Raw genomic sequence first — 25,313 nt, forward strand, 5'->3', positions numbered from 1 at the left:
AGGCCCGAATCCAAGAGGATTTGTTACTTTCTCTTTGTTTCTTGTCTCTTTACAAGTTTTTCCCTGGGGAGAAATCTAAAAGAAAGCTTAGGCCTAGATCATACCTAGGTTTCCACCAAAGTGGATAGCAGGCTCTGAAGCTCTCTTAAAGGGACAGTGTACAATATGGATATTGGATATGGGTTCCTTTTATTTCCCCCACCATAGAAAGTGCATGAGGTAGGTGTACTATACCAGAAGGTAAAGGTGTGTTGAGGGTCTGCCACTTAGGGCACTCAGTGGTAGAGTTGGCAGGGACTTTATCTCTCGGCCCACTCCTATGTGAGACTTGACTTCAAAATAACTTGATATTTTAGAGCCCCTAGTTTGTATGGAAAGACCATTATTGGGAACTCTGGTCTCTGACTGAAGGATCCATGAGCTCACCTCACAGGCCTGCCCAATGGCCAGGCCTATGTACTATGTTTGAGTCAGATCGCTCAGTTAATTACATTTATTACAAGCAGATGCAAGAATGGAGTTCTCAGGCAGCACACACTCACCATGCACTTTTTATAGTGAAATTTCTTTTTTATTATCAACTTGACAAATATCAACAAACATTTCAATATGCAAAGAACAGAAAAGAGGATTGTTATCAGAAATGGAACTTCTATTATAGTTTTTTAAGAACACTGTCTATTAAGTTTAACATGATAGTACAAATGCTGCCCTGGCTTGTCTGTGTCCCCTTATAAACCCCCTTCCTATCTCTTCAGTGCATCTTTAAAATATTTTATTAGTGATATTTTTTGCATCATTATCACAATACACCAAACCTCCATTCTTCAAATGGAAGCACTCCTTTATAATAAATAAATATGGTCAAATAAAACAAATCTCCACATTGGCCAGTTCTGAAAATGTCTATCTCTATACCTAGAGTCCACTCACCATGAATTTCTAAGAACCAGGCATCTGAATAAAAAACCGAGCACACAAATACATTCATAAATTACTCTAGGGGGCATTTGGGGGCAAACGCTTGTGGAATGTTACAGAATAGAATAAAGCATATGATCTCCAGGGATCTCAGGGTATTTACAAAGCGTTCATTTTCTGTCATGTTCAGGTTTAATTGTTCCCATTCCTAGAACAAGCCCTTGGGTTCTTCAAGGAGGTCTCTGCTCTCTCCTCCCATCTCTAACTGATGTATACACAAGTTTGGCTCAGTCAAGTTCAAGGCATGTTCAATGAAATGAGAGAGAACCCCAAAAGGTGAAGATGGCTTCTCAGCTAATGAAGTCGCCAATCACCTTGGAGCAGACCCAGGCACTGGAGACCAATCATAAGAGTTCTTGAATGCTCACAAGGAGAGGACACCCTATAATTCCATCAAATGGGTGGAGGCACATCAACTAGACCTCTGGCTCCCCAGAGCATCACCATTGCCCCTTTTACTTTATTTCTAGTTTGAAGGACATTTTGGCACCAGTTGAGTATATTGACCTCCACTATAATAATCCAAATAACACAGCTAGTCTCTGTTCTCCTCTCTTCCATCCTTTCCTTCTCCAGGCCTGTGATTTAACTGGTATAAGGAACCCCCAACTTTACCAATGCAGAGTGACACCTACCTCAAAGTAGCATGTCCATCAGAGTTACTCAGGCCATGGAGAAGTTAAGTGACTTGCCCAGGGTCACAAAGACAGCATATTCAGAGCTGGTTCTAAAACCAAGTCTTTCCATCCAGTATGTCAAAATACCTCTCTTTTACTTATTACTTATTCATTTATTTCCAAATTAAATGGGATTTTTCCCTTCAAAGTTTGCCATTGATCTGTGTCAGGGACCCAAATATTGCACTTGCCCTATTTCTTGGGATATCTGTAATATGTAAGGGGGAGGCTTCTGAAGCCCCACATCTAAGTCATTGCTTTCTAAACATCCATTTGGATTGTCCTGTCATTCTTGGGAGTCAGCAAAGACAGTTTATTCAACATTTTAATACACTGAAAATTTTAGAATCTTATGGACAAATTTATACAACAAAAATACACACACACACACACACACACAGAGTTCACAGTTCTACCACACAAGCAATGCTTAAGAGTGATATTCTGTCAAAATGTTTCTCTATGTCAATTTTCTAAGGCTCCAGAAGCAGAAATAAATGCACAACATCTTAAAAAGGCAGCGGGCACTTTACACAAGCCAGGAATGACTGATCCCAACTCCATGACAGAAGTGGGCACCGCTCTCAGATTTCCTAACAGCATGTGATGCGTCTCTAGGAAGTACACTCCAGTGCCTTACGTCACCAGCATTAGGAGACCGTGCCAAGAGAGTGCCCTTTCCCGACAACCCCTCGTCTGCACTACTCAACACCCAAGCATTACCCACATCAAACTATGGTGCCAAAATGAGCAAAGAAGCATTTCTTAAGAGCCAGGCACCAGCCTAAGCACTGGGGAAGCAAAGACAGGAAGCTCAATAGGCCTTGTCCTCAAGGACTGGGCATTCTAATGGGGAAGGCACCACAAATGTGGATGGAGACAGGGGTGGCTAAGGAACCAGGCAGTACTATCATGGGGATCGACATCCCAGGAATGGTCGTGTGCCAGTCAGACGATAAGCAAGCATTTATTAGGCACTTACTAATGTGCCAGGAACTGTGCTAAGTACCAGAGACACAAAGAAAGGCAATAGACAGGTCTTGACCTCAACGAGTGTACACTCCAATGGGAGGGATAATGTGTAAATAACTAGGCACATGCACGATATACACAGCGTGGAAGATAGTAACCTGGCAGGGGAAGGTGTTAGCAGCTGGGAGCAGGGAGACCTACCTGGAAAGCCTCCTGCAGGAGGGACGTGGGCAGGGAAGCTAAGAGGCAGAGCTTGGAGATAGAATGTTGTGTGCATGTCAACAAGGACTTATTAAGCACCTACTATGTGCAAGGCACTAGACCTACTAAGCGCTGGGGATACAAAGGAAGGCAAAACCAGTTCCTGCTCTCAAGGAGCTCACAGTCTAATAGGGGAGACAACATACAAACAACAGCAGATTCAAGGTCTAAAAGTGAAAATGCCATTGGAATTTCAAAGTGGGCATTGGGGAGGCTCAAGGGAAGCCTAAGAGGGCAGCACAGAGCTTTGGTAATGGTTTCACATGAAGGCACAGGGTCGTGGTAGCATCTGTGGGTGATGTGTTGGGTAACACCCCCCCCCAATCTCTAAGCTGTTCCCTGTGGCCACGATGCATTCAATCACACCCAGTGGCAGGCCAAAGTCAACATGCATCTATTAAGCACCTTCCCAGTCCAGTGGTGGAGACAACAGGGAATCCGCTCTGCACCCTGTTGGCAGGACTCCCTGGAGATAATCAGCAGACGGAAGGCACACGCCAAAGAGGGACTGGGAAAAGCTGCTTGTGGGAGGCTGGATTTCACAAGGGACTGGGATGAGGGAGGCCAGGAAAGCCAGGACGGAGATGGAGACGAGGAGGAAGAGCGATCCAGGTACCGGCGGCCGATGAATGTGCTCAGTCTGAGGTCCGGTGGGAAGTCCTGGGTCACCAGCTGGCAGAGTATACAGAGGGAAGCAGGGCGTACCATTTATTGAGCAACCACTCTATGCCAGGAGCCGTTCTAAGCCCCGGGAGACAGAGAAAGGGGAAGGTTCTTGCTCTCAAGAAGCTCATGGTGTGATGAGATCCATCCATGAGATGCAGGCCGGATAAACGGGAGATAATCAGCAGAGGGAGGCACCAGCATTGAGGAGGACTGGGAAAAGGCCAAGGGAGCCAGGAGGTGGAGATGAAGAGGAAGAGCATCCGGAGCAGGAGGAATCGTCATGGAAAATGGTCAGAGCTGGGAGATAAAGTGTCACGTTCGATGAACAGCAAAGAGGCCGATGTGGCTCAGTGGGAAAGCACACGGCTGGGGGTGGGATTGGGGAGGAGGCCAGCTTCTGAGGGCTGGACAGGACAAGAGTTTTGTGGTCGATCCCGGAGGCAGCAGGAAGTCACCAGAGTTTACCGACTCAGGGCGGGTAACACAGTTAGCCTGATACTTCAGGAGGATCAGTCGGGCCACTGACTAGAGAATGCACTGGAGCGGGAAGATCCTGGAATTAGGGAGATGAACCTATTGCCATCATCCAGGTGCGCGGTGTTGTGAGCCTGCACCAGGGGGACAACAATGCCAGAGGAGAGGGCCTACGGGAAAGATGCTGCAGAGCGGGAAGGGTGTGTTCCAAGTCAATCTGAACAGCCTCCAAATCCCATAGGCCAGCTGGGTAATGGACAGGTGGAGGGCAGATACTGGATGACACTTACATTCCTAATGCTGTCCTTCCCATCCCCTGCCTCCCCTGCAAACAGGCCTGACACCACAAGCCCTGAGGCACTTTTAGGCAGCCTGCCAATTTTATCAATGTCAGAGAGACCCTGATGGTCCCACGGGACCACTGTGTGGTCAAGTTACGTCACTGATCCCTAGACTCATACTTAACCTTCCTGTATCCCAGGACACTACAATCATTCTTCAGAAATGCTATGATGGAAGCCAAATTCTGGGTAACTCCAAATAAGATGGTGCCTTGTCTACTGCAAATTTAAATGGTCCAGAGGACTACAGGTCCTGGGAAGCTGGTAGGGTATGCAGCTGATTTATAATCTTTACAACATGGTCTTTGACTTGAGAATGAACCTTCTACATCTGAACAAAACAATGAACATAAACTGCAGGGGGCCAAATGCAGTCTTTTACATAGTTCCATGTGCCAACAGCCAAACATGGATGAAAGGAGGAGGGATCCGTGGTAACTGCATGTTAGGACAGTCAAATTCTCTTCCAATTAGTTGGGGAAACTTCTCGTGCCACCTGAAATTTCAAAGATTAAGTTATAAAGCAAAAGAAATGAGTGAAAACTTAAGAGTGTGGTGGTAGCAGTGGTGGTGATGACAAAGGAAAGGGTATTGTTTAGAGCCTAGCTTCTTAAATTGTGGATCACAACCCCATGTGGGGTCAAACAACTCAATGTGGGGGTAGTGAAAAATTTGGCAACAGTAAAAGGTTATGTAGACCTATTTTATATACCGAGATACCCAGAGTTGTGTAAAAATTTCTCAGAGGAAAAGGGGTCATGAGTGAAAAAGGTTAAGAAGCCCTGGTTCTGATGGTGGGAGAGGATTCTTAGATGATGAATTTGGGGGTTCTCCCATTTTCTCTGCCTTTGGATTTGAAGTGGCTCCTAGCCTCCTTGGAAATTATACACCAAAATATACACAGCAGGACCTTTTGTGGTACTGAAAACTGGAAACAAATCAGATGCCCATCAGTCAGGGAACTGCTAAAGAAATGTTGGCAAATTAATGTTGTGAGGATCAAATAAGAGAATATACACAAAGCACTCCTCCAACCTGAAAGTAATCTGTCCGGGCTGGCTGTCCTTGTATGAAACCAAGGAGGGATAAGAACAAATGGTATCCATAATGGTGACAGTTTTGATAAAAGTCTACCTCCTTCTTCAACCAAAGACACAAAAATGCCCTTAACATCATTTCTCATGTGCACAATATCATCGGCAATGGGCAGGCCATCTGCTGGGGCTGTCAGGTCTAATTTCATGGCTATCTCTGTAGTCTTTATAGAAGAAAACATTTAACTATACACTGGTCAACCAAGTCAGCAATCAGTTCCAATTCCAGACCATTTCTGTGGGAAGTTCTTGAGATGTCTATGACACTGTTTGGATGTAAAATGTGTAAATATTATAAAATGATTGCACAGAACATGCCATTAAACTACCTACAGGTATCAGGGAAAACAGGTCTTAGTTTTATTTTGAGTTGTTAATTTTTCCAACTTCTAATTAGTTTCTGAAGAAAACATCAGTGGATTCTTTCATTTCTTCTAATTATGCTTTAAGAAGAAATTTTTCTCCCCAACTTTAACTCAATTTCAAATATATATAAAGTTAGCTGAAGCTAAGAAATAAATTAATTTTCAAAACCCAGATATTAAGGACTTTTTGATGGTCTACAAACTGAAACTGTTTTATTTTGTTCAAAAATAATGTTGGCCTTTTACATTTTCCTTTGGATACTGGCTTATACACCCTTTTTTAAAGCTCTTAGTTGCAACTGTTTATCCTTTTACGTTGTTTCTGACACTCCATGCTTGATGTTCAGACATGCAAAAACTGCTGAGCTTTTTGAAAAATGGACATGGCTAATGCAGAAATTGGTTTTGCATGACTACACAAATTTGTAATGGTTTTTTGCTTTCTTGCCTTCTCAGTGGGTGGGGGAGGGGAATGGAGGGAGAGAATAAGGAACTGAAAACTGAATTTTTTAGAAAATAAAATTACCATGCTCATCTACTCCTCATCTATATTATTGTTGGACACTTGAGGTTCCAGCGGGAGACATTACCAAGAAGTCGAGTTGGAGCAGAACTTAGAGAATCCGTTCATTACAAGTAGCATTTGTATCCTATCAGAATGAAGTAAGAACATATGCCCTGAGAGTGGTTACTTCCTGACAATCCTGAAGGCAGCCGGGCCACTGCTCAAACAAACGAGTCTCCTATGTTTTCAAAGAAAGCCTGGTGCTTATTAGATGGGCATTAGGGGCCCAATGCAGCATACATGAAAGGAGGGTGCTGTGGTAACGACTAGTCTCCTTCAGTCCTAGTGTATTTCATATTATTGCAGAGCGGCTACTTAGTCTCTCCTCAGTTCTCTCTTCCCTTGGCTGTCAAATGTGTTTCACATTGCTCCAATGAACTGATTCTGAACTGGGCTCAGTTCTTCTCTGCCAATAGCTCTCAACAGCAGAGTGCTGAAAATTCTGGGCACTCAGCACTATAAAATGAGGGAGCCGGCCTAGAGGAGCCCTAGGGAAACTTCTGGCTCTAAATAGAGGACCACAAGGCCCAGTCCCAGCCGGGATACAATGAAGGAGGTCGCCAAAGTAGAACAGGGCCAGGCCGTCACGAGGCACAGCAGCCCAGATCTCTCGTGAGCTGTTTCTCAGGGCTCACTTACCTCTTCTCCCCGGTCTTGAGTTTGTCCCTCCTGGTTGACCTCCCTTTTATCTCAGGTGCTTTCCTAAAGCTGCCACCAGATTTCCATCATTGCTTTAACCTCCCCCATATCCTCTCACCTTCAGCTAAAACTACTTTAGGTAACTAGTATGGCCTCCCAACTGCCTGATTTCCTCACACCTCATCTCTGCCCCTTTCTATCTGCATTATCCTTCCTTTCTCTCATCCCTTATTCAAAAGTTAAAAAGAAAAACAACCATAAAAAAGCAACAATAAAGGATCAGGAAAAGAAACACTTGTCAATTCTTCTTTTATAAATGTGAGCATATTCACCTTCAAGGAAGTGGTAAGGATTGAAACAATGGAGGGCAGCTATCTTGGACACTTAAGTGACATGGTGGAAAGAGTGCCAGGTTTGGAATCCAAGGACCTGGGTTTAAGTTCTGGTTGTGCAACTACTATCATAATAGTGGCAGGCCAGCCACTTGGCTTCTTCAGGACATTTTACATGAGTCTGTACAATGAAGGGGTTGGGCCAGATGAAGACTCTTTCAGCCCCAAATCTACCATCTCGGATCCATTGAGTTTGCCTCATCCTAAGATGACAATCATCCTACACCAGCAGGAAATAGATCCATGAGCCCGACTTTTGGGGAAGGGAGGGGCACAAGGAAAGACCATCTGCCTATGCCTCCAACGGCAATTTCTTCTGCCTAGTAGGTTGCCTACTTGGTAGTGATGTGCTTGTTAGCAATCCAAGTTCAGGCTTACCTCCAGCTGCCCTGTCCATGCTGAAAGGGTGCAGTAAGAATGATCCCTAGCTAGCTTTTGAGGCTCCTCCACATTAGGTATAGTGGTCTTATTAAGGTGAAGGGATGGGGAGTATCATCCCAAGTCATAGACCTGATCCCAATCAGTAAATCAGAGAGAAGGATGTGCCTGCTTCATGAATTTATCCTTAACCACACCCATGGAGCCCACGGACAGGCTAGCTGTCCAAATAGAGTTGTCCTCTAGTTGTCTCCTCCCAAAAGAAATCCTGCTATTGCCCAGAGCAAGTTGGAATAATCAAAGTTTGAGCCCTGTCCTTGTTTAAAGACCTGGGGAATTGGTGACTTCTGCTTTGACCAGGCCTTTAAACGGCTGACAGCAATTTGGAACCATGCCCAAAAGGCTATAAAACTGTGCATACTAAACAAATAAATAAACAAACGGGGTGGCTAGGTGGTGCACTGGATAAAGCACTGGCCCTGGATTCAGGAGAACCTGAGTTCAAATCCAACCCCAGACACTTGATACCTACTAGCTGTGTGACCCTGGGCAAGTCACTTAACCCTCACTGCCCCACAAAAACAAACAAATAAAACTGTGCATACCCTTTGACCCAGCAATACCACTACTAGGTCTATATCCGAAACAGATCATAAAAAAGGTAAAAGGACCCACACATACAAAAATATTTGTAGCTGCTCTCTTTGTGGTAGCAAAGAATTGGAAATTGAGGGGATGCCCATTAATTGAGGAATGGTTAAACAAGTTGTGGTATATGAATGTAATGGAATACGATTGTGCTGTAAGAATGATAAGCAGCAGATGGATTTCAGAAAAACTTGGAAAGACTTACATGAATTGATGCTAAGTGAAATGAGCAGAACATTGTACACAGTATCAAAAATATTGTGTGATGATCAACTGTGATAGACTTAGTTCTTGGCAATACAATGATCCAAGATAATGCCAAAAGAGTGATGGTATAAAATGCTCTCCACATTCAGAAAAAGAACTATGGAGTCTGAATGCAGATTGAAACATACTATTTTCACTTTTGTTGTTGCTTTTCAGTTGTTGTTGTTTATTCTTTCTTGCATATTTTTTTCCTTTTGTTCTGATTCTTCTCTTACAACATGACTAATATGGAAATATGTTTAACATGACTGTACTGTATAACCTATATCAGACTGGAGGGAAGAGAGAGTGGGAGAAAACTTTGGAACTCAAAAAAAATATCTTTACATGTAATTGGAAATTTTTTTAAAATTAAATTAAATTAAAAAAATAAAATAAACATCTGCTAGACTGGATAGAAATCTCTCAAAGAGCAGGGGGCTCTTTCTTATCATAAACTCAATCACTGACCATAATGTAAACCTGCCAAGTGAGAAATTCTAAAGCCAAATTTTTCCTGATCATTTAGGTATTTGAGAGGCAAAAATGTGAGAAACATATTTACCTGAGCTAGGAACTTGCTGGAGAAATGAGAGGAATTGTGACCAGTGTAGTGGCAGGAGCACATATGTCGCTGGCTGGCAAGGTTGTGGCCACATCATGGAAATTCTTGCCTGATGCAAAGTCAGTGCCAAGGCATGGTGGTGATGGAAGCTGGGACATACCTAGAGAACAAAGAGATCCACCCGAGAGAAAAAAAAGGAAGAGCATCTTTGGTGATCCTGGGACAGCTGTATTAGAAACCTAGGAGCTGTAGGTCAAGGACACTTGGCATACCACGTCACCTGTGGTTGATGGGCTGTACTTTTATCAGCCTACCCACACATCTCTTTTCTTTTTTTTTTTTTTTTTGACGGGGCAATGAGGGTTAAGTGACTTGCCCAGGGTCATACAGCTAGTAAGTGTCAAGTGTCTGAGGCTGCATTTGAACTCAGGTCCTCCTGAATCCAGGGCTGGTGCTTTATCCACTGTACCACTTAGCTGCCCCCCTCCCCCACATCTCTTAATCCCTGGCAGCCATGCTAATGGAGAAGCCCAGATATCTTGGAATAAGACTGGGTATAAAGAATGTGACACCCCCCCCTTCTTTTTTGCTTTTTTACTGCATTAGTGGGAAGGACCTGTTAAGTAGGGCCATGCAACCTAACATCTTGAACCTTCCTGGTCTTCAGGTCAGGTTTCTCAATACTGGGATTTGGAAAAAATTATAATTCAATTTTGAAGTCTTTTTTAAAATACATATATGTGTTTAAAGGATTTCTGGATTCCATATTCCCACCAAACTTCCCATATACAGATATTACTGGCACACTCGATTTTAAAACAAAATTCCACTTAAGTAGTCAATATGTACTTTAGTTTTGTTTCTTCAAAATCAATATAAAAAATGTATTGTGGTTGGAAACAATTATAGAAGACGATCGCCACTGTCCAGATGCCAGAGTTTAGAAGACTGGTTCTACATGGAAATGTGTAGAACAGGCTTGATTTAAACGTGTGGGAGGCTCTGGAAGAGCCCAAGCACCTTTGCTGACAATCCCCCTAAAATCCTCTTCCCCCCAACACACACTCTTCAGGTGTGAACCAAGGTCAGGCACTTTTCCTCAGCTGGACTGCATGGACTCTTCCCAGTGAAGTGTGACAGGAATGGCAGGAATGAGAGGCTAATATGAAAGGTAAGAAGGCAAAGCCAATCTGGGTCAAGATGTGACCCTGGATGTTCAGACACTGAAGGCTGATATTGGAGTGGTGGTTGCCAATTTCACCATGGTCAGCTCATACCAGATGGACGCCATCTACTTCTCCATTCATTGGTCCAATATAGTTAGGCTCATTTTTTTGCAGGGCAATGAGGGTTAAGTGACTTATCCAGGGTCACACAGCTAGTAGGTGTCAAGTGTCTGAGGCCAGATTTGAACTCAGATCCTCCTGAATCCAAGGCCAGTGCTTTATCCACTATGCCACCTAGCTGCCCTAGTTAGGCTCATTTAAAGAGATGTGTTGGTTAAAGACAAAAAAATGAGCCAGTATCATTAATAAGTGATCTACTATCCTCCTAGAGGTCTGCCTTCTATGACAGGGAGCTGATTAATTTGAGGGGCTTACATCAATTGGGGAATGGCTGGACACGTTGTGGTATATGAATACAATGGAATACTATTGTGCTGTAAGAAATGATGAGCAGGAGGAGTTCAGAGAAACCTGGAGGGTCTTGCGTGAGCTGATGATGAGTGAGATGAGCAGAACCAGAAGAACATTGTACACAGTATCATCAACATTGAGTGTTGATCTACTGTGATGGACTATATTCTTCTCACCAATGCAATGGCACAGAAGAGTTCCAGGGAACTCGTGATAGAAGAGGATCTCCAAATCCAAGAAAAAAAAAAAAAAGAACTGCGGAGCATAGATGCTGAATGAACCATACTATTTCTTTTGTTTTTGATGCTGTTTTTTTTTTCTATTTTGAGGTTTTTCATCATTGCTCTGATTTTTTCTCTTATAACATGACTAACACAGAAATAGGATTAATGTTATTATGTGTATATATATATATATATATATATATATATATATATATATATATATATATATATATAACCTATATCAGATTACCTGCTGTCTAGGGGAAGGGGGAGGGAGGGGAGGGAGGGAGAAAAATCTGAAATTGTAAAGCTTGTATAAACAAAAGTTGAGAACTATCTTTACATGTAATGGAAAAAAAATAAAATACTTTATTAATTTAAAATATATATATATATATATATAAATTTGAGGGGCTTATTGAATGCTCTTAAAAATAATACATATCTTCCCTGTGATGAAGGAGATTTCTCATAAGTGGCTTCGTGAAAGGAAGTCCACCTTTTCACCACTAGATGTAAACTTCTGGGGGGAAAAAAAGCTCATGAAAAAGTGATACAAGCAACAAATTCTGTCACTATCGATCAGATCTTCAGTATGGATTAAAGAATCCAAGTTCTCCAAACCTTCAGGCTGCACAGAAATATGAAAAGAATTCCATGACAAGTCAGTCAGTATTGACCAAATGTTAGTTAGTAAATGAACAAAACATGAGGAGCAGCTTTTCATCACACAAGTGAGGGAAGTGGGTAATGGAAGTGGGCACAGAGGCAGCAAAAAAAGTCAAAGAGGCTAAAGGTCAAAGTGAAGTGCCAAAGAAAAGGAACCATGATGCTGATAGAAATAGCAGAAAGTTGCAGGTGAAGGTGAGATTTCAAATATAAAGCATCAGGCAAGCAAGAATAGAACCTAGGACAACAATAAAACATTTCAAGGAGCCCAAGGGTTAGAGAAATCTGAACCAATCCATGAATTCAAATAACAAGTGAATGACAGGTTGTTTTTGCACTCAGCGTATGCTCAATTGCAAACCTTTTTTAAAGCATTAGGTGGATACATGCTGGACACTGCTGCTCTTTAAGGGGGCACTAGGTTATAGGCAGAAACTCAGATACTTGCCAAAATGAATTCCCTGCTGTCTCATGTATACTCTAGCAGGAGGCTTTCCCACAGTCATGACCTTAATATTGTTTCCCCTCTAATATGGATTTCTTGGTATTCAGTAAAGTATTATTCCACCTAAAGGCTTCCCTACATTCACTGGGCTTTTTTCTAATATGAATTCTGAGTGTGAATAAATACTGAACTCATGATGAAGTTTTTCCCACATTCATTACAGTTCTATGATATCTTACCTGTATGAATTTTCTGATGTTTAGTAAGTGAAGATGTGTCACCGAAGACCTTCCCACACTCATCACACTCATAAGCTTTCTCTCCACTGTGAATTTTCTGATGTTGAGTAAGGGAGGAAATACGACTGAAAGATCTTCCACATTCTTTACATCTGTAGGGTTTTTGTCCAGTATGAACTATCTGATGTCGAGTAAGGCATACGCTCTGGTTGAAAGTTTTCCCACATTCATTACATTCATAAGGTTTCTCTCCAGTATGAATTCTCTGATGTTTAGTAAGCTGTCCACTTTGCCTGAAGGTTTTTCCACAAGCATTGCATTCATAAGGTCTCTCTCCAGTATGAATTCTTTGATGTTCAGTAAGGTGTGTACCCCATCTGAAAGTTTTCCCACATTCATTACATTCATATGGCTTCTCTCCAGTATGAATTCTCTGATGTTGACCAAGATCTCTACTTTGTCTGAAGGATTTTCCACATTCAGGACATTCATATGGTTTTTCTCCACTATGAATTCTCTGGTGTTCATTAAGGTAGGTACTCCACCTGAAGGCTTTTCCACATTCTTGGCACTCATAGGGTTTTTCTCCAGTGTGAACTCTCTGGTGTTGAATAAGTTTTGAACGCCGGCTAAAGACTTTCTCACATTCATTACACTTATAAGGTTTTTCTCCAGTGTGAATTCTTTGATGTTTAGTAAGTGATGAACTGTCACTGAAAGCTTTTCCACATTCATTACATTCATAGGGTCTTTCACCAGTATGAACTCTATGATGCTGAGTAAGGGAGGAAATCCGACTGAAAGATTTTTTACATTCTTTACATTCGTATGGTTTCTCTCCAGTATGAATTCTATGATGTCGAGTAAGGCATGCACTCTGGCTGAAGGCTTTCCCACATTCATCACATTTATATGGTTTCTCTCCAGAATGAATTCTCTGATGTTGAGTATATTGTGCATATTGGACAAAAGTTTTCTCACATTCATTACATTCATAGAGTTTCTTACTTGAAGAACTTTTTTTACTTTTGACTTGTTCTAAAGATTTGGAGTTCTTTCCACTTTTATCTCTACTATGGGACTCTTCAGGAATAGTTGATTCTGTAACAGGGACTGGGGTCAGACAAAATTTTATTCCATATTCTTTACAATGAGGATCTTTCTTATGGGTAATAATCATTTGACCCAAATATTTCACTTGAGGTCTCCTTTCTAAATGGCTACCACATTCCTTGGCTTCTCCTAACTTGGCCTTTGAGACTGCTTCAACTGTGAATTGGGAAGATTTTTCTTCAGAAAGGTTTGGCTGTGGAGCTAACTGCTGGGCTTCAGGTCTAATCTTGAAATCTAAAAGAAATAAAAATGTCAAATGTGTGCTATTCCTTGTAAGGGAATAAAGGAAAGTTTTGTGATAGAAATGGAAGAATGAAACTTATAAGAACAAGTGCAGGGCACAGATATCTTTTTGTTGAAAGAATAGGAAAGGGAGAGAAAGAACACAATCACCTACAACCTGGGTGGCCTTGAACAAGTGACCTCATCTCTGTGGACCACAAGCTCTAAATCCAGTGATCTCAAGAGATAAGGGAGAATGGGACCTAAGTGATCGTAAGGGGGTAGGGACTGACATAGGCTGTAACAAAAGCAAAAAAATGAGACTACTCTGTTAATGGGCAGTAGACAGAAAGGGGTGGCCCAAGAAACAAACTAAGCAGAAGGAGTGTGGTGAAAGCAAATCGGAGGATGAAACATAATGGGAAGGGGTCACCAAGATCGGGGCACAGTCCCCCACTGCCTCTTGCCAGGACTACTGCCCGAAGCTTTTTACTGTCACCTGCCTCCTCTCCAATGCAGACTGTCTACCACTACCTAAAGCGACTCTGAATGCATGTGATAGCCTGACGTGGTCACCACTCCCTCCCCATGCTCCTAACCCAATCAGCGCTCCCCTGTGCCTGCCAGACAGGCCCCTCCTCATACACCTCCTGCCTCCGAGTCCTTGCACTGCCCGTGCCCCAAACTTGGAAAGTTCTCCCTCCTCACTTGTGCCTCTGGGGACCCCGGGTTTAATCCCAACCCAGACCAGGCACCAGCTTCAGCAGGAGGCCTCCCCTGGGCTCTCCCCAACAAATGCCTTCCTCTCCAAGGTAACCCTCCATATACACAGAATGTGTCTGGTCGTGTACACATTGAGTCCATGTCATCTCCCTCATTAGAACAGAAGCTCCCCGAGGGCAAGGACAGTTTCATGCTTGTCTCTGCCCCTCCAGGGCGGTACGACGAGGGTGTTTTAACCTTTTCTGAGGCTGTAGAGAAAGCACAGAGGACCAAGAGGCCTGCTCCAGGCATGGGCTGCTCACTGCCATCCATGGAGTGTGTGCACCCCCCAAAGCCCCAACAGTCTCTCCAGGAAACCTTCCCATGGCCCTCAGCTGAGTCCTCTCCTCCCCCTCCTCCCCCTCCTCCTTCCTCTCACGCCCCTCTTTCTATTCCCCCTCCCCCTCCCCCCCCCTCCTCCTCCTTCAATCATCTTGAAATGGAAACTCCTTGAAGGCAGACGCTCCTTTTCTTTTTTGTCTTTGCAGTCCCAGTACCGAGCACAGTACGGGCATACAGCGGGTGCCTAAAAATGTTAGGAAGCTCTGGACAAGGACAGAATGAAGACATCAGAGAGAGGAAGCGATCATAAGATGAAAGTCTCGGGAGGTGCTGGAAGAAAAATAACAGCAAAGAACCCTCTCTAGAAAGGCAGAGGACCCCTCTCACTCTGAGTCCAGAGCAAAGAAAACAGAGGAAGGATAAAGGGTTAAAAAGCCTCAGATGTGAAGGAAAGTGACTTCCCAGTACTGGACAGGCTGTCTTCCTCTGTCAGATGGAGCAACACTGCGATCATGAATTTTACCTTTCTAAAATGAGAACAGATCATCTCAGAAGACAATGAGGTTCCAGTCAACGAAAGCGTTCAAGCACAGGCCGAATGCCCATGCCAAGAGGAAAGCTGCAGAAAAGGTGAAGTCAGGGAGGGAATTCCTGCCAAACACTCTCGAGCTCCTGCAAAGGCTGAGGAGACTTTGGAGAAAGAGAGAGTTCTCCATCTCCTGCCCATCAAACTAGGTCACTCACTTACCTGGACGACTGCCTCTTAGGCTTTCTGCCTCCACCATCCAGGGCCCTTTCCCTTGCTCCAAATGGGAGATCACATCTGGTTTGAAAGCCTGGCACCCTGCTCAGGGGAAAGAGAAAGGTTTGGGATGTTTACTCTGGTCACGATAACTATGCCAGGATTCAGTCCTAGCCTCTTGGTCCTTAGGACCTCTGATGCATGAGAAAGATCTATCAGCCTGGGCAGCAAATTAAACTGCTCACATCCAAGTTAACACTGATCCTATTTCATCTGGAAGGAGCACTGGCACCCAAGTTCTATGCCCCCAAAGGAATAGTAGTTGCTAAGAGAAAGCAGAGGGTAGTGAAAGGCACACCCAGTCTCCGGTCAAGCCCCAGGTCCACCATGCCTTAGCTGTGGAGGTCAGTCACTCAAACTCTCCTCATCTAAGCAAACAAACAAACACAGGTGCTTGCAGTACCATCTTCCCAGGGATGCTGCGGAGAAAGCCCCTTGTGAATCACAGGGTGCTCTAGAACTGTGAACTCCTTCTTCTAACTCCTGAATCCCAAAGCCCAGACTCCCCTCAGTGCTTTAGAGAACTCACAGCTCTTGACAAAATGAGAAAACAGAGACAACCACAGGAGGGTTCTGAGTATCCAGGGAAGCTGCCCTTACCCAACGAGACCAGGTTCTGGTAGTTCTCCAACATCACCTCCCTGTACAGGGCCTTCTGGGTGGGGTCCAGCTCCCCCCACTCCTCCTGTGTAAAGTCCACAGCCACATCCTTGAATGTCAACGACACCTGAAATGCCAAACACATTCCTGTTCTGGGCCAAGCCCCAGACACAGCATGAGAGATGGCCAAGGCCTCAGGAGGCCAAGTGGAATAAGAGACCAAGACAACTGAGAATGTGTCAATGATGCTCCAAATACAGGAGTCACTGCATCTCTGGGAGGCACCAAGGCACACAGGCCATGCCCTGGAGGAGCTGCTATGCCTTGAATGGAAACTTTTATCCATGAAATAAATGAGAAAATATAAGACAGTGGTTGGCCTAGCTCTAAGTACAGGGCACAGAGAGCCCCGACACTGAGAGAAGGTCCTGAGGGTGGGGTTCATAGGACAATTATGGAACCTCAGAACTGGGAGAGGCCACAGAGGGCACCAACTCCAAATTTCTCTTCAACCTAGAAAGCACCTCCTACTCTACCCCCTAGGGCAGGGGTGAGGCATTGACCAGGCAGGACTGGAGTTCAGGAGAGAAACGAGCTGCATCTAGAGCTTGGCCCCCTGCTTACTAACGGGGGCATTTTAATTCACTGGTTATCCTATCGATTCAGAATATATATGTACAGATATAGATAGATAGATATGCATTTACTTACAACACATATACTTATATATGCTACATGAAGTTGTATATTCTAGCCCTTGTAATTCCTAAAAGGTTTGGAGCCAGAAAGGATCTTGGAGGTCAATCAGTCCAATCACCTATTACAGATGAGGAAATGTAGGGAAGGGAAAGTGACTTGCCTCAGGCCATTCATCCTGGCAGTGTCTGAAGTAGAATTTGAATCCAGCTCTTCCTGAGACAGCTGGTAGTGCAGCATATAGAGCACAAACTGGAGTCAAGAAGATTAAAGGGTTTAAATCTGACCTCAGCCACAGACTAGCTGAATGACCTTAGATAAGTGACTTAACTTCTGTTTGCCTCAGTTTCTTTGACTGTAAAATGCAGATAGTAACAGCACCCACCCCACAGGGCTGCTGAGTCTCTCAAAGGAGATCCCATTTGTGAAGCACTTAAACGCAGAGCTTGGCACAATTCCTTCCTTCCCCTTCCCTAATTCTAAGCCCAGTGCCCTATGGACTGTGCCAGCATACTCCAATGAACTCTCGTCGAATTTCATTTGTTGCCTGGGTCAGCAAAGGAAAATCAAGCATGAAAATGCTGAGTAGGGCATTCTCGTGACATCTGGGCACACAGGGAAGAACTATGGGCACTGCTCTTTAAGCAGGGAATCAAGCGTCTATCTGTTTCCCCTGGTGTGGGGGAAATGGCTAATCCCATTTCTGCCCACATTGAAGAAAATCTTTTAGAATATTTTTTGGAAAAGGCAGAGGGGCGGGCAACCTAACAGGGTATTAGGTGGATTCGGAACATGATGAATTACAACAAGAATAAATGCTCATTAATGCACCAATGTCAACCTGGAATTAAGCCTCCAAGAGCAAATTCTGTTCTAGGCCAGGTCTTCTCCATTTTTTATCAATGACTTGGAGAAACATAGATGACACCTATGATACAAAATTCCTTTCAAAAATAGATACAAAATAGATACCCTACCGAATTCCTTTAATGAAACAAATATGATCCTGTTCCCTAAATAAAGGGGGAGAAGACAATGCAAAGACAGGAAAAATCATATAATAATCTTACCAATGAATATTGATGTAAAATTTTAAAATAAAACCATCACAAGAGGACTACAGAAATATATCATGAAAATAATTCACCATGACCAAACTAAATTCACATCAGAGATAAAAGGCTTATTTAACATTGGGGGAAATTAACATAATTATACGAACAACAAAGTTGACAAAACCACATGATTTTATTGACAAACAAAAAAAGCTTTTGAGAAAATACAGCAAAGCCTCCCACAGCATAGAAATGGAAGGGCCTTTCTTTATTATTATTAAAATCATGTGTTTAAAACTAAAACCTAAAGCTGTTTTCAATGGAAAAACCCTGTAAGTGTTTTCAGGGCAAAAAAGGAGAAAGCAAGTATAGTCCCATAGTTCCTCCCCCCCAAAAAATCACTTGATACAGTTCTCAAAATGCCAGATATAGAAATGACAAGAGGACAAACTCAAATGTGTAAATATCAACAGAGAAATTAAACCATATGTAGATGACATCATGATGCACTGAGAAAACCCCAGAGAACTAGCAAAAAAACCCACCAAACCTCAGATGATTAACAGCATTTGCAAGGCAGCAGGATCCAAGATAAATCCTGAGAAATCATTAGCATTTCCTTACTGTGCTGACAAAAACCAGGAGGAAATGACAAGAAAAACTCCACTGAAAATAACTCTCTTAAGACATACACAAAATTCATATAAATGCAACTATAAAACACTCTTTACAGAAATAGAGACTTGAAGAATTCGGAAGACATTGACTCCTCATGGCTGGGTCATGCCAATAGACTCCATAGTAATGTAAAGATTCAGTACTATTCCAATCAAATTACTGATTCCAATCAAGAACTAAATGGATTATTGACAAAATTCATTTGTAAGAACAAAAAGTCTAGAATCTGGAGGAGGCTACAAACTACATTATAAAGCAGTAGGCATCAAAACGCTATTACTATTTAAAAATGAGAAAAAATTCAATGGCATAGACTAGATAAGCCAGCAAACAATTGTCCCATGTTTGATAAACCTAAGAACAAATTACTGGGGGAAGAATTCCTTTCTTGACATCTGACTATCAGGCCCCTGAACAGAACTCTGTTAGGAAGAGAAATTCCAGGATGCAAGAAGGAAATATTTGCAGCCCCTGAGACTCAACTCACCTGTGAGCTGACTGTCAGGATCCCAGAAGACATTCCCTCTTCCTTTGTGTTAACCTCCCGGGAAAGGCAATCTCCTCAGAGGAGCACCTGCACAGAAGGAGGAAGCCATGAGGAAGACCGTCCTAGATTGCAGCTGTCAGAACTGCCTGGCTAGAAAATTCCTATTGCAGAGTGAAGGGATACACTGGTTACAAACAGAACAGAGGCTGGTTTCGGCTCCTATGGTGGAACACAACCCCCAACGCTCAGAAAAGCTTCCTTTGAAGAATGTGCTTGTGTGGGAGACAGGGAACTGGCCTCCGAGTCGAGGAGTCCAAGTTCAAACAGACCTTTGTGTGACGATTCACTTCCCTAGGGCTGAAACACAGGATTCATCTGATGCTAAGAGGGGGAAGATCTCCACAAGGAAAGTACAGCAACGGCAAATCAGCAAAGGGAAAGTATTTAACCTCCCTGAGCCACAGTTACCTGGTCTGGCACCTAGTAAGTGCTTTGTCTAACTGTAACAGTTCAACAAAAGTTTATAATACCTCTTAGTTTCAATTACCACCAAACCCCCACACCTCGACCCTACCCCCATGGATATAGTTTCTCCCCCCTCCCCTTTTTCACAGAAATCACTTTTCTAAAAAATAATTAGGGTTTTTTGGGAGTTTTTTTTGGTTTTTTGGTAGGGCAATGAGGGTTAAGTGACTTGCCCAGGGTCACAGAGCTAGTAAGTGTCAAGTGTCTGAGGCTGGATTTGAACTCAGGTACTCTTGAATCCAGGGCCAGTGCTTTATTCACTGTGCCACCTAGTTGCCCCCCAAAATAATTCGTTTTTAACATTTAGTTTTTTAAATTTGGGGCTCCAAATTCTCTCCCTTCTTCCAGATCCTCCCTCACCCATTGAAAAGGCAAGCAATGTGATACCCATTCTACATGTGAAATCATGCAAAACATATTTCTGTTTGGGCATGGCTGTTTTCAGTTTCTCTTCCAAAAAACTGGTTAGCAAGAATGTTTGTTCCAATAAATCTAGATTTCTTTCAAAGCTCACAGAATCTCTTTATGACTGTTTCAGCATTTCTAACGCTGAGAGAATAATGCCTGAATCTGCCTTCCCCTTAAAAAGATGGTGTGAATACAAATGAGGTGACAGATCTCTGGTTATCTCAGGAATCTGGACGCTGCCACTTCATACCTATGAAACCCTGGGCAAGTCACCCCCCTTTCTGGGCCCCAATTTCTTCATCTGAAAAAAAATAAAAGGGTTTCTTCCAGCTCTACTAATGGTATGATTATATGAGCATGGACTGCCTTCTCACTAAATCCATCCCTGCTCCCCTGAACTGATAGGGTTTTACCATCCTCACATTTTCCTGAATAATTCTGTCAGTCTCTCTCCCTCCCTCTCTCTTTCTGCCCCCCTCTCCCCTCTCCCCCATACCCCCTCTCTCTCCCTCCCTCCCTCCCTGTCTGTCTGTCTTCCTCACCCCCCCCATTCCTCCCCTCCTCATATAATCATCATCTGCAAATCTATCATGTCTCCAATACCACAGACTGTAAACTCAGTGAGGTCAAAGACTCTACCTCCACTACTCACCGAAGTGGTCATACCCCGGATTTTGCCATTGCCCCCAACTTCTCTACTTCCATGTTCAAAAACTCAAATTCCCTTACTGATCTCAATTATGTCATCCCACCTCTTTCTCTGCCTTACATCCCCTGACCCTGTTCTCCCCAAGACTTCCAGAGTCTAGACCCCTTAGTTCTTTCCTGCACTAGCTATACTCTCTTCCCTACCTCATCTTGACCCCTTGCTGAACTAACTCAATACTACCCTGCCCTCTTTTCTCAAGTGCCTTGTCCTTCTATCCTGTTGGAGATAGGACAAACCTCAAACCCTGCCCAACCTCAATCTTGGATTACTCCCACCATCCAGTCGGCCTTTGCTTCTGCTCATGTGCTGCTGAATGAAGCTAGGGAAAATCATGAAGCTGAGCTGACTGGGCCCATTACAAATTTATGTTACATAATCTCAGTTGAGCCCTCACTGTAGCAAACCAATGCCTTTCCACCTCCCTAAGTGACTCACTACCAACCTCAGCTGCTCTTCCAAACCTCATCCTCTTCAAACCCCTAAAGCTTCCTTTCCTTCCACCCTCTCAGCTAAAAATCTTGCTTTGTGTTTCACTGAAAAATTAAGGCCACTCACCCAGGGCTCCCTCTTCTCTCCTGGTCCCATTTCACACCACTGTCCCCTCCCGCCCTGTCTGCCCTGTCCTCCTCCACCCCTCTTGTACATAGAGGGGGTCCTTTCCTTGCCAAGACCAAGGGGATCCACCGCATCTCCTATTTTCCAGCAGATTGCCTCTCTGTCTTTACCACTCTCTCCCTTACCTTCAATCTCTCCCTGTCTGGGGCTGCTTCCTCCATCCTCAAAAGACTCTCACTGGATCCATCCATCCCAACCCACTACAGTCTTCTTTCTCTCCTCCCTTCTGTGACTAGCCTCTTGGAGCAGGTCATCTGCAGTACCTGCCTCCACTTCCTTTCCTCAAACAATTCTCTTAACCCTTTGCCACCTGGCTTCCGTTCTCATCATTCAACCCAAACTACTCTCTCCTAGTTGCCAGATCCAACGGTCTTTTCTCAATCCTCATTCTCCCGACCACCCTTTCCTCCTCGCTACTCTCTTCAATCTAAGTTTTCTGAGCACCACTCTCTCCCAATTCTCCCCCTACCCATCCGATTGCTCCAGTCCCATGGGAGTCCCTAGGGATCTCTCGGGCCCTCCTTTATTTCACTTGGTGATCTCTTCCAATCCCGAGGCTTGAAGCATCATCTACTTATCCAGCTCTAAGCTCTCTGCTGACCTCAAGTATCGCATCATGAAACGGATGTCTCATCTCAAAATGCTAAATAAGTGAAGGAGACGATGCATTTCGGGGAGGGGTTCGTGCGAAGACACATGTCACCCCCCCCCAAGTTCGCAGGAAACACGACACGGGCCCCTCATCTGGCTCAATTCCTTTACTTTGCCGATGAGGAAACTGAGGCTCAGGGAGGTTACATGACTGGGGATCACGGTTCGGGTTCCGAACCTGGGGGCTGAACTTGTGTGCTTGTCATCGGGCTCCTCTGTAATTCTGTATCACGAATTTAAACCCAACGGGGAGAAGAGCCGGCCCTCAGGCTACACCTGGCGCCCCGGGGGTCCGAGCCCCACTCCCCAGCCTCGGGGGCCCTGCAGGCCAAGCCCCTCGTTTACACAAGAGGAAACTGAGACCCAGGGAAGCGAGGGGGACTAGCCGCGGGTCACACCCGAGCACGCAGTTCTCCCCCACTTCCTCGCTCCCCAACACTCTCTAAGGAGAAGCCGAGCTGAAAGCCCAGGTAGGGTGCGAATTTTGCCTTTCCCTCCCCATCTAGGCACTCCGCGCGCCTGCGCAGACAGAACTCCGTAACGCTGAGCCAACCCTCCAGAGCCCTCACACATCCCCCTCCCGCGGGCCGATCACGACCGTACGCCTGCGCAGAAGGAGGTCCCTAGGTGAGCCTGACGTCTTTCTCCTACACTCCCCCTCCCGCGAGCCGTTCTGCTTGCGCCTGTGCACATGGAGGTCCGCAGTAGCCTCACCCCTGAGGTGTCCCCGTACTACCACCAACCCCTCGCCGCGCCTGCGCAGAGAGAGCCAGCGCCCTCCCTTCCAGAGCCAGGCTCCCGCGAACCATAACACGAGCCAGCCGGCGGGCTCCGCCTCCGGCCCGCCCCCCCACCAGCATCACCATCATCACCACCCCCCTCCGCGCAAGCAAACAAGCAAACGAACCCTCCTCAGATACTGCCGTAGCCACCGCCCTGCCCAACGCTACCTGCTGCCTCCGTCCTACCAGCCACGAAACCCGCCCGGAGCAAGGGGCCAGCAGCGGTCTGCGCTAGAGATGGCGGCGCGCCTGCGCGGGCATCCCTGCCCGAGAAGCCCCCTCCTATGGGCACTGCGAGACGCCTGATAGCCCGAGAACTACAACTCCCAGAAGCCTTCGGACCCCCCGCTTCCTCTACCCCAAGGATCCTTTCCCTGAAGCTCATTAGCCCGCCCTATGGAGGCACCTGTTGCGAGGGGCGGGGCTAAGGGGCGGGGCCTCATGCCCCTGCACACGCCTCTGTAGGAGCGGTTTCCGTGGCGAGAGTCCCCTAGTCGACTTGAAGTCATGTGTCTGTTTGCCTCAGTTTCCTCATCTGCAGAATGGGATGTCAGCGTCCACCGCCCAAGATGGTCGGGGGGTGCGCTTCACAAACACTTTTGTTTTCTGAAGCGCCTGGCACAGTGTGCGGAGGCGGTGGGAGCCACGGGAGTTTAGAGGGGGAGGGTGACGTCGGTGTGGAGGATGGAAGATCAAAGCAGAGAGGCCGGGTGGGAGGTCCGGGCGGTGGGCCAAGCAGGGCCGATGAAGACCCGGACTAAGGAGGGCACCGGTGGTCGCGAGGAGGCGGCGAACCAAGGTTGGGGGAGGGGCCCATGAGTACTGATGTTGGGAGGAGAGCCCAACGGGGCACCCGAGAAGAGGCTCAGGCACTGACCCGGCCCCCTTGATCACGTACTGCCGGCTGCTGCGCCCCGCCCTTCCCTTCTTTTGTGCTTAGTCTCCAGGGCTGGGCTCTGGGTGAGGAGGCTCCTAGACAGGCAAACCCCTCAGCCAGCCTCCCGCATCCTTCCCTCTCAACCACTTCGGAATAAGGCCTGAACTGGAGATCTTGAAGCGACAGAGCCAAGAACAGGTCGGGGGAAGAGGGTCTTCCACCCAAAGACAGCTTAGGAGGTTGGAGAGACACAAGGGTGGAGGCTGGAGAGAATCCTGTGTGGATGCAACATCAGGGGTGCGACCTCGTGTTGGTGACAGATGCAGGAGAGATGGCAACTAGTCAGAAAGAGGTTACAGAGTATGCTAAACCTGAATGCAAGACGAAGCTGTTTGGCAGCTGCATTGCCTCTAACTACTTTTGGATCATAGTAGAAGGGTGGAGGGGAGCATTTTTGATCACAAGGAATCAAGGACCCTAAGGAGCAGTATCAATTGCAATCCCAAGATATTGGGAGTGTTTCCTGGCTAAAGACCAAAGCACAGACCAAGAGAGCAGTGACCACTGCTTTCTCCAGCTCACACCACCTTGGAAGTACTTAAAACTTCCAAACCCCTAAAACTAACTTTGAAAACAGCAGTGTATGTTTTTACTTTTTCTTTCATTTTTTTCCCTTTCTTGAGGTTTTTCCCTTTTGTTCTGATTCTTCTTTCAAAACATGACTAATGTGGAAATACGTTTAATGTGATCATACATAAATAACCTATATCAGATTGCTTGCTGTCTTGGGGCATGGAGAAGTGGGGGAGGGAGAAACATTTGGAACTCAAAAATGTTATAAAAACAAATGATGAGAACTATCCTTACATGTAACTGGAAAAAATACTATTAAAGAAAAAAAAAGAAAACAGCAGTGCAAAAAAGCCTGAAGCTTGGGAAAGTGCCCCCACTCTCCCTCCCCACACGAATACAAAGAACAGAGCTCAACTTTAACATAAATTCAGTGGTGAAACAGGCTTAAAAATGAGCAAACAATGACAACAAAAAGAAGAGAACCTGACCATAAGAGCTGCTGTGATAATGGGAAAGATCGAGACATAAACTCAGAAGAAGATGAAGTCAAAACAGCCAAAAGCAAAGCCTCAAGGGGGAGAAAAATGTGACTTGAACACGCTCAAGAAGAATTCCTGGAATAACTAAAACACTTCTTCTTCTTCTTTTTTTTGTTTTTTTGTTGTTGAGGCAATTTGGGTTAAGTGACTTGCCCAGGGTCACACAGCTAGTAAGTGTTAAGTGTCTGAGGCCGGATTTGCACTTAGGTACTCCTGACTCCAGGGCCAGTGCTCTATTCACTGTGCCACCTAGCTGCCCCAAAACACTTATTTTCAAAATCCAATAAGAGTGGTAGAGAAAAATAGGTAAGGAAATGAGAGCAAGGGGAGAAAATTATGAAAAAACAATTATCAGCTTGGTAAAAGAGGTACAAAAATACTGAAGAAAATATTTCCTTAAAAAATAGAATTAGACAAGTAGAAACTAATAACTCCATGCAATATCAAGAAACAATAAAT

At 44.8% G+C, this 25,313-nt stretch overlaps 1 protein-coding gene across 6 annotated transcripts; it reads right to left on the bottom strand.

Annotated features, from left to right (window-relative positions):
• Window positions 1-615: 615 nt before the first annotated feature.
• On the bottom strand, window positions 616-23,489 carry LOC122755535 (zinc finger protein 501-like). Of its 6 annotated transcripts, none has more exons than XM_044004112.1 (7): window positions 23,034-23,489; window positions 19,176-19,262; window positions 16,260-16,386; window positions 15,606-15,701; window positions 12,479-13,825; window positions 9,265-9,424; window positions 616-4,868 (listed from the first exon to the last, which is right to left on the bottom strand). In XM_044004112.1, the coding sequence occupies exons 2-6, from the start codon at window positions 19,206-19,208 to the stop codon at window positions 9,270-9,272; spliced, it is 1,758 nt and encodes a 585-aa protein (XP_043860047.1). In that variant the 5' UTR covers window positions 19,209-19,262; window positions 23,034-23,489; the 3' UTR covers window positions 616-4,868; window positions 9,265-9,269. The 6 variants fall into 6 exon arrangements, with proteins under 6 accessions (XP_043860047.1, XP_043860049.1, XP_043860050.1 ...); XM_044004114.1 differs by having other exon boundaries at window positions 22,991-23,489; XM_044004115.1 differs by lacking the exon at window positions 23,034-23,489 and adding an exon at window positions 22,687-22,781.
• Window positions 23,490-25,313: the final 1,824 nt, after the last annotated feature.

The sequence above is a fragment of the Dromiciops gliroides genome, chromosome 4, assembly GCF_019393635.1.
Source record: "Dromiciops gliroides isolate mDroGli1 chromosome 4, mDroGli1.pri, whole genome shotgun sequence".
Lineage (NCBI taxonomy): Eukaryota > Metazoa > Chordata > Mammalia > Microbiotheria > Microbiotheriidae > Dromiciops > Dromiciops gliroides.